At 41.1% G+C, this 9,748-nt stretch overlaps 1 protein-coding gene across 1 annotated transcript in view; it reads right to left on the minus strand.

The window, feature by feature from the left end:
- ADARB1 (adenosine deaminase RNA specific B1) overlaps nucleotides 1-3,305 on the minus strand; it is a 49,192-nt gene extending 45,887 nt beyond the window's left edge. Inside the window, exons 1-2 of the mRNA XM_056856689.1 lie at nucleotides 3,291-3,305; nucleotides 3,082-3,147 (exon numbers count right to left, since the gene is read on the minus strand). Coding sequence (XP_056712667.1) covers nucleotides 3,082-3,109 — 28 coding nt within the window. The 5' untranslated portion in view covers nucleotides 3,110-3,147; nucleotides 3,291-3,305. The remainder of the gene's footprint in view (nucleotides 1-3,081; nucleotides 3,148-3,290) is intronic.
- Between the last annotated feature and the right edge of the window lie 6,443 nt (nucleotides 3,306-9,748).

The raw sequence follows: 9,748 nt of genomic DNA on the forward strand, positions 1-9,748 counted from the left end.
CAGGGGGTTAGTGTCCCGATAGGGGCAGCAGGAAATCAATTTTGGTCCTGCCTCCCCAGATAGGCGTGGACAATAACCCACAGCTACAAGATGCCCGAGCCTCAAAGGAGAATACACTTTTCTCAATTTTAACGGAAATCAGAACAAAACAAAGGCAGGGAGCAAATCTGTGGCTGAGATGGAAATCATTTTCACATGATGGCCAAGATGCAAAGATATATGACAACTGTGGTCTAGAGCAGATATGTAAAGGCTCAGGGGAACAAGCAAAGAAGAGAGGGCTGCACCAAACCAAACAAAGACAAAAAAACAGCAGTTGGTGCAAGGGGAAAGTATTTAATAATTAAATTGCCCCTACGTGTTTCACATACACTTCCTCGGGGGAATTTTTCTTAACTCAAATGTCCCAAGCATTTTTTCAGGGGAGGAAATGCAAAAAAAATCAGAGAAATGTATGCTTTTCCCCCTAAGAATTTTTGGGGGGAATTTGGGGGAGCACTGAAAAAGAAACTTTCCCTGAAGTATTTTTCCTCATTGGAATGAGTGAAATGTTTTAAGATAAGGTTCTACTCACACAAAACGTATAGCTATATTTTATACTTTTAAATTCCAATAAATATGTCAATTAGTGCAATTTTAAATACTAATTATGGTATAAATGAAGCATTTCATGCTGTTAAAGCAGAAGTATAAGTTTAGGTCTGATAGAAAAAATATTATATATATTTCCATTTCTCCCAACACTTCAATTTCTTTCCAGAAAAAAAAGTTTACTTCCCAGTGCCTTTAAAAATTCTGAAATTTTTACATCTGAAGTCCAGAATCCCTAAAAAACATTCAGACACATAAGCAGAATGATTGACTTGAATCCTATGAAGTTCAAGTGAAACAGCAGAGGTCCAGTTCTTTCTCGCCCATCTCTTTTGCCTGACAACCCCCCCCCCAACCTACAAAAAGACCACACAATCGGGGCGCTGCGCTGAGGAGGGAGAAACCAGGTAGGCACTGCTCTGGCACAAACAGAATGTCTTGCAACACTGTCAGAAGTGCTGCTGATGGAAGAGAAAGGGAACGATTTCAAACCAATTTTCCTCTCCTCACTGCCAAGGAGGAAACTACTGTTTGATGGCAACTGATACAAAACAAATGTTGTGATGTTACTGGACATGCAGCAGCAGATTTATCCAGTGAGCACAATAAGGGTTTCAAAAGTAGAACAGACAGAGATGAATTAGATGCTGAATGTAACACAGAAGGCACTGAATGCCTTCAAATGCACTGAAAGACTTCAAAACATTGTCTCGTCACTTATAGCATCTCTGAAAGGTAGTTCAGATTTGTTGCGGATCCATCAAACTGATGAGAATAAGTACAACTTATAAGTACAACTTCAAGGATTGAGTGCAACCCTTGAAAAGCAAACACCCCTCTTCCCATCTGCCAAACAAATCTGAATTTTTTCAAGAGCACAGTGGCCACACATGACAAGACCTTGCCTTCAGATATTTATCCAACTGATCCTAGCCCTACTTCTCACTGGGTAATCAACTTAATGCATGCCAGAATATAAAAGGAAACATTTCATAGAATCATAGAGTTGGAAGGGTCATCTAGTCCAACCCCATGCACAATGCAGGAAATTTTGTTGGGTGTTTTTTTTTTCAATTTTGTTGATTTTTTAAAAAAACTACCATAATCACAGCTGTCATTTGCACTCAATAGTGAATTTATTGACTGGAAGATATGCGTTTCTATGTCAACGGAGACTACCGCAAAACATAACCAATGACAAATTCCAGGGCAATAAGTATATTAGGGTGCTGCAGCCAAAGCAAAGAGTTTTGTAATACTTTAAAGACTGATTAATCTATTGTGGCAAAGGTTTTCATGAGCCAGAGATCAGCTACTGCATCTAACAGTTTTTGGCCTTGCAGAAACTTACATTACAAATTCATAAAGTACCATGAAACTCAGTGTTTATGGATCTTGTTTGTTGGGACTGAGAGGCTGAAGCATCCACGCTGCCCACATTCAGCACACAGTTCGAGTTCAAAATACATCAAGAACTGTTGCTTTGTCTTTTGATGTGGCAGTATTGAGGCTGCACTTTTCAGCAGTGTTTCAGCAAATGGGCCAACTTAATATTTTCTCGACCCAGCCTAAAACTCAAAATCGATGCTTTTTACCGCTTTAAGTTGTAAAGTTTTGAAGATGAACGGCATGCAGGTGACAACAGTGTCTCAGGACAACTAATACAAATTGGGATGTGTAGTTCCTTTTTTGTGCCATTAAGATACTCTCACAAATCCTGGCTTTTGTTCAATTTTTGTTTCACGGCTCTGCGGTTGCTATTTCCTGAAATATTAGCCTCTGAACTGAAGAGGGGAGTGCCTCTAATAACCATTGTGAATCAGGGCCACTGTCTTGATATCAGACCACTGACCTGACAGGGCAAATCAACAAACATCACTTTACCACTTCTGCTGCCAGCCAGTCCCTGGACTACAACAGTTCCCCTGCTCAGGCAACTACTGCTGCTGATGAACCAGATTTGCCAGGGTTGTGGTTTTTTTTTTAAACAGACTACAAATCATGTAAATGATGCAAATCATGCCAACCAGATGACAAAGCTGTAGAATAGTGGGTGACTACACTCAGACTGAATGGATAAGTGGGTAACTGACCTTGGAAGGAGTAGATGAAGTTAAGTAGTAATTTGTAAAAGGTAAGGCTACGGGCACAATTCAGAGAAATTTAACCAACACTAATCCTCTGAAATCAACAGGACCATGGCCCATACAGAAGCATTTAAATCCTGTTAATATCAGTGATACTCAAGTAACCTTTTCCTGGCAACACTCCTGCTTCTGCAAAAAAAAAATTGTTGATAAACTATCACGTTACAAGATCCCGCATTCCTTCATTGCATATAAAAGAAGTAGGAAAACCCTCCTTTTAATTCAGGTTTGCAAAGCAAAATAAATAAATAAAAGTCACAAACTAGAAAGGAATAAGCTGCTGCAGTTGTAATACACTGCAAAAACCACAATGTTTTAGCACCATGTAATGTACACATCTTACTCATGTTTTCTTCATCGTCTATGTCCATGGTGGAATAGTTCAGGCTTCTTGACTGGTGTGAACGTTCTGAAAGACAAAATATGGCAGTCTTAATTCTACATATGTTAAAGGTCTGTGAACGCACCTAGGTCCAAAGATGCTTTCAAATGCAACAGATTTAACTCAAATTAATCACTTGTTTCAAGGAACGACGTTCCCCCCCAAGTCACCCTCACAGTAGCCCTGAGCAGCATCCTACGCTACACACAGAACTGGGCAAACTCTGCAAACGAGCTTCACAGGTAAGTGAGGATTTGAACCAAGGTCTTCTTGATCCCACATCCTAACTGCTATACTGAGCCAGAGCTGTTTGGTTCCACGCTTCTTAAACCAATGTCAGTGCTGACATCACCACCCTATGACCTCTGAACTCCCAGACCTGCTAGATGGAAAGGGAGCCTTCTCAGATAAGTATTTATATGACAGACAAGTATATATATACATACCCCACTATATATCTAGCATAAACGTAACTATCTGAGAATGTTCCCTTTCAACACCATGTAAGACATTCACACACACACAAATCTAGCTTTATCCTTAGCACACCTGGAGAGCTACCTCAATAACCATGCTTCCCTTACAAAGTGTGACAAACAAAACGACGTAACATCGTTAAATGTGAAGACTGCACGCATTTCTATTTTAGCACATTCATACATTTTAACCACATTGCCTTTTCTCCCAATTGGGACTTCAAGCAGTTCAGAGGCACCAATTTCTCCTAGGGGGCTATGGAATAGAATCGGTATAGTGCCGCTGAAACCAGAGGACAGGTGTCTATAACACAGGGTTAGGCAACTTTTCTGATCCAAGTGCCGTACACATTGTACCTGTGAAGACTGTTAGTGTGCCAGCAAACAAAAAGGGTGGGGGAGAGGCCCGGGCTGTGTTTGACTGGAGACCATAATAGTAAGCCAAGCCCCAACAGTGCTGCTAGTACCTCAGGGGCTTGCTTTGGACCTGGCTGGTAGCTGCATGTATCAAGGGGATGATAAGATGCCCATCTCAAACCAAGCCCATCCCCTTCTCCCTCAGTTGCCTGGACAAGGAATCTGCCTTGCATACAGAGCAAAAGGGTATGGCATTATCTGGGGTTGCAAACACCAGATTTAGAGATCTGGCTAAAAATATTTGCTTTAACAATCATTAGCGTTCTCTGTACCTCAACACTATATTTTTCTATTCTGCCTGAGGAGTTCTGTGTAACTTGACAGCTTGTGACTGTTCACTGCCAAAGGTTGGTGCAACAAAACATATTGTCTTTCCTGTTTTATAATCTGTTTTGATTAGGTTAAGGTAATTGCTGTTGATTTACAATGCACTTAGATTTGTATGTGTGGGCTATATAGTTGCTTATTGATTAAGAGAGCAACTGCTGTTTACATATGAAGTCATCCTATCTTACATTCCAATATAACTGTTTCATGCTTCTTATTCATAGCTAAGTATGAGTCACAGCATGCTCAGGCAACCCTAAATGGAGTTTTAAAAACACTGTTTTAGAGTATAAATGACAGCATATTGAGCTCGCTGATGACATGCAAGGCATATAAACCAATCAAATACAAACAGTATGTACATCTGGAAGATTTATGGGATTTTATAAATAGAATGATTTGCAAAACTTATTTTCATTAGCCTATAAATATTACATCTAGAGTGCAAGGAATTTTAATATATTTGTATATGTTCTCCCATGGACAATTATAAATCTATATGGCGCAGTTTAAAAATAAATACTATACTATCGGCTACATCTTTGAGCATTAATATCAAGTGTCATTATCCACATACATTTTGCTGTTTTGTGTACCTCGCTTTTTATCAGCTGAAAATACAGACGTTTGTCGTAAATCACCACTCTGAAATAAGCGGTCTAACTGCCATAAAGCAAGGACAAGAACTAACTTTGCATCCACCACAATGGCTGTTTAACAGCAAGTTCTCAAATCTTGGTACAGAAAAAATGCTGTGCAGTGTTTCAATGCATAACATCAAAAGAACTTTAACATTCACATGAAAACAAGCTTTACAACTGAAAGCCAAAACTACGTGAAAACCTGAAAACTGCCTCATCTTAAATTAATTTTAATGCCTAATGCCAAGATTTTTCTTTATGAAGTAAGTTATTTAGGTTTTGCTTTTGCTTTTGATGCCCTGGCCTGGATGGCCCAGGCTAGCCCAATCCAGTCAGATATTGGAACCTAAGCAGGGTTGGCCCTACTCAATATTTGGATGCGAGACCACCAAGAAAGTCCAGGGTTGCTATGCAGAGGCAAACCACCCCTGTTCATCTCTTGTCTTGAAAACCCTACAAGATCAGCTGTTAGGACAGCAAAAAAAATTTCGTGTGTTAGTTATTATTTTTTAATTCTGTACAATTCTGAGAGCCAGCGTGGTATAGTGGTTAAGAGTGGTTGACTCTAATCTGGAGAATTGGGTTTGATTCCCCACTCCTCCATATGAGCGGCGGACTCTAATCTGGTGAACTCGGTTGGTTTCCCCACTCCTACACATGAAGCCTGCTGGGTGACCTTGGGCCAGTCACAATTCTCTCTGAACTCTCTCAGCCCCACCTACCTCTGTCTATTTACGGAGTATCACCAGTACATTCCCTCCAACTTTTATATGAATGGAGAGACATACTTCCATACCTATACTCTCATGCCAAGAACACTTCCTATTCTATCTTGACGCCTCCTTCTACAATTGCTGAAAATATCTGAATTGCTTATATAAAGCAGAATTCACCAATTAACTTCAAACTGCTGTGGCAAAGAAAAAATGTAGCACATCACTCTCCTTACTGGTGTTGCCTTGCTTTAAAAAACGTCAGGTGTTTACCATGTGAGATCTAGCTAACTGCAATGCTAGATCATATGTAAAAAAAAAATCAGATCTATTGCTTTATTAACAAATATATACCTTCCTTTGGGAGGGAAGGCAGGAAGAGAAACTGAGGGGATGGATTCCTGCCAAAGGAACAGGAAACAGAAAGTTCTTCCAACCTCCCTGGGCAAGTGGCGAGAACCACCCAGATTTGAAGATGCCCTTCCCTCAGTGGAGAAGCAGTCTTTACAGTAAGCCCAACATTTCATTCAAACTTGAGAAAAGGAGAACATCCTTCTATGACAGGGATGTTACTGAACTGCATATCCAATCAGAGACAACATCAGATGCCAACCACCTGGGAAAAGGTGTGATTAGGCCACATGATGTAGGATCCTCTACCAAAATGCTACATCAGCTGTGACAGCAGCCTATTTTGTAACGCCTGACGGATGAGGAAGCTGAGGCCCAGGTCTCGCCTTACAAAAGTCTACCACCAATGCACGATAAAAGCTGCTGTGGTAGCAGCAAGGCTCTCATCTCGAACTCGCTTAGCTTCAGTATGGCTCTCCCACCACAAGCTCTGGACCCTATCCTAAGCCTCAGAAAATAACTACACAAGGAAAGAAAACAGTGTAGTGTAGTAACTTCAGAAGAAAGAGGCAAGCCATTTTGGATCTCTATTGTGGCAAAAACAGGAAATATATGAATTAAATAAAAATTAAGAGTTCCAAGTAGGGTTGCCAGCTCCCAGTTGGGAAATACCTGGAGATTTTGGGGGTGGAGCCTAAGAAAGGTGGGGTTGGGGAGGGACCTCAGCATGGTATAATGCCATAGAGTTCATCCTCCAAAGCAGGTGAACTGATCTCTGTCACCTGGAGATTGCTTGTAATAGCGGGAGATCTCCAGCCACCATGTGGAGGTTAGCAACCTTAGCTCCAAGGGGAAACAATCTTCAGCGCTCTTTTTAAACTGTGCTCTTGCAGAGACAAGAACTGAGGGGATTAATTCCCTCCCCATCAGAGACAGAAAGAGCTACCCATTTCCTGTCTCAAAGGATTGTTGGAACAGAGTATCCAATCTTAGAAGGAAGTCTTCCTCTCCTAAAGTGAATGCCTATTTTCCTCATCCACAATCTCTGCAAAGGTTCCAGATAAAACCTACCGGTACTATGCATAGATCAGATTATACCTTTTATTCTGTAATGTTTAGTGTGCAGTCAACTCTATTTCCATCTTTAACTCAGATCTCAACACTTAAAGCATAATTTCAACCCTGCAGGTCAGGATGGAATGACTAATGGTAGTGCTGGGGAACTGGGAACTTGGGGCAGAGAACTGCAAAGAACAGTCATAGATGGGACAGGAAAAGAAGCAGACAATGGGAAATTGAGGATTAAAGGAACGGCAGCAAGAAGAAAGATAAATAGGAAAGCAGAGAAGGCCATAAATGGTAGGGGGATGGAATTACAAAGAGAGGGAAGGAGATGAAAAGAGAGAAGACAGAAGGAAGACTATGCACTCACTGTAGCTAGCAAAGACATGCATCCATTCAGCAATACTGGGTATTTTTTAGAGGGAATGAAGAATGACAAATGAGGCAAACCAAAAAACAGTGGACAATGAGAAAACGCAACTCACTGGTAGAACTAACAGGCAACTTGATTGCTGCTATTTACTGCTGGTACCTCTAAGCTTCTTTGCTACGGTGACTGCTCTCAGCTCAGTGGGATGGATCTGTCACACTCCAACGCTTATGGTGTAGCTAGATGAGCAGCTCCCCCCCCCTTCTTCTGCCTGCTAGTTTTTTATTTCATGAGCTGGCTTCCAAACAGCTCCACCTCTCAACTTCTCTGTTCCTTTGCACTCTCTGTCAATTACTTTAGCTCGCAGAGCTGCAGTTCTTGGCTTGTGTGGTTCACTTTCAGAACGCGGTTGTGTGCTTTATCTCTTCTCGGTCCCTCTGCAGTTCATTCAAGGGATTTCCTCTCATCTGCAACTTGTCTCCTCTCCGCCAACCCTTTCCTGTTGCTCTCACCTCCCAACCAGCATTCTCCTTAGCAACCAGAATCTCTCAGCAGGCTGCTTCATCCTTACTTGGCCATTCCCTATACAAGGCTCACCACAACATTTTATCAGGGAGAAGGGGTTCAAATACGGGAGTAATCTGTTCCCAGAGAAAATACTGGTAATGTGCCATGCACTGACAATCCTGACAGAAAGGGGTGCAGAGGAATAAAAATCAGATAGGGTTAGATCCACATGTCCTGCTTGGCAAAGCCAGAGTTGGCTCCTAAATATTTAAAGCACTAAAAGTTTCCACACTGTGCCTGGTGTAAGTACACACCCTATAGTGCCCCCCAATACACAAAGCAGTACCTCAAGTCTCTGCAGCAGTAAATCCTGGCTTTACTTAATACTTCATTTGATTTCAAACAGCTAAAAACACATGTGTATTAATATTCTAGTAACTTGACAGGACTCCAAGCTTTCTGAGTTTAAGATCCATCCATCAAACAGAAGAATTAAATTCACAATGCACCACACACTGCAATCATTTTTAAAAGTAATGAAGTACATATGACAATGTCATTTTCAAAAGAAAAAAATAATCTCTAATAGTGAAATCCTGGCTCATGGAAGGATAAAGAAAGCAGCACAACAGGGCCAGGCACAAAAACTGGGAGAATCTCCATATGCAGGGGGAAAATATGAGTTTTTCCAGAACCCCCGCATATTAGAAGGAAAAATGAAAAAGAAATCAGCAGAACGGTGTATCTGTGAGACAAGGAATACAGATTCCTGGTGGATAAAAGATTGTGCTTACGTGAAATGCTTAATTAAAATGCTTACAGGTCTGCTTCTAAGTCTGAAGGATCAAGAACATGCAATTGCAACCGTCCCTGAAACTTCCTGTGTATTCAGCATTGATCATTTCTTAAGCCATGTTTAGAAACAAATGCCTGCAAGTGCGTGTGGCAAATGTGTGTGTACAGCAGAAGAAACAAGCTAAAGTGATCACACAAAAGTTCAGCCATCAGTTGAGTGGCTTCAATCTATGGGATGTTCTTTTCCTCAAAGTCCAGATGACACCTACTCTTCTGATTTTCAGAAGATTTTTAGGCCAGAATCCAAGGATTGCAATAAAATACAACAAACTATGGCGGCAGGGGGCATAAAATAGATAAGCAATGCTAACTATTCCCTACACGCAAATGATTGCAAACCAGATTGCCAAATCCAATTAAAAGAGGTGAAAGCTGACTGTTGGTGAAAGAGAAAGTACTTTAGAATGTTTTAAAGTAAATAAAAGTGTCCCAATGGTTGCTTCTTTAAATGCCTACAGAATTCATGCAACACAGAAAGAAATATAATACTTGTAGAATCTAAGGACAAAACATCCCATGCTGAATGAATTAATTTGTTGAAGTTAATTTGTTTTTAGTTGAAATGGTTAATTTGTTTTTAGTTGAAATGTTAACTTGAGTTAACTAGCAAACTGTCATTAACATGAGGTGTGCTGGTCAGGGAGCATAGGTCCATAAATCTACCAGTGGATGCTATTGGACAAGCAAGTAACACTTCTTCCAATTAAAGGAATCTGCACTCAGGATCTCAAACCAGGACACAGGGATGAGAGGGAAACAGGGTCAGCCTTGATTATCATGGTGCAAGATCTGGTCTCAACCCCACAAAAAATCAATGTATCTGTCCCGGGACGGGCCTCCCAGCCTCCTCCCGGGACTCCCGAGCCTCTCCCGGGCCTCTGCCAGACCTCCAGCTAAAACCCCGGGGCC

Source organism: Euleptes europaea, chromosome 10 (genome assembly GCF_029931775.1).
Source record: "Euleptes europaea isolate rEulEur1 chromosome 10, rEulEur1.hap1, whole genome shotgun sequence".
In the NCBI taxonomy this organism is placed as follows: domain Eukaryota; kingdom Metazoa; phylum Chordata; class Lepidosauria; order Squamata; family Sphaerodactylidae; genus Euleptes; species Euleptes europaea.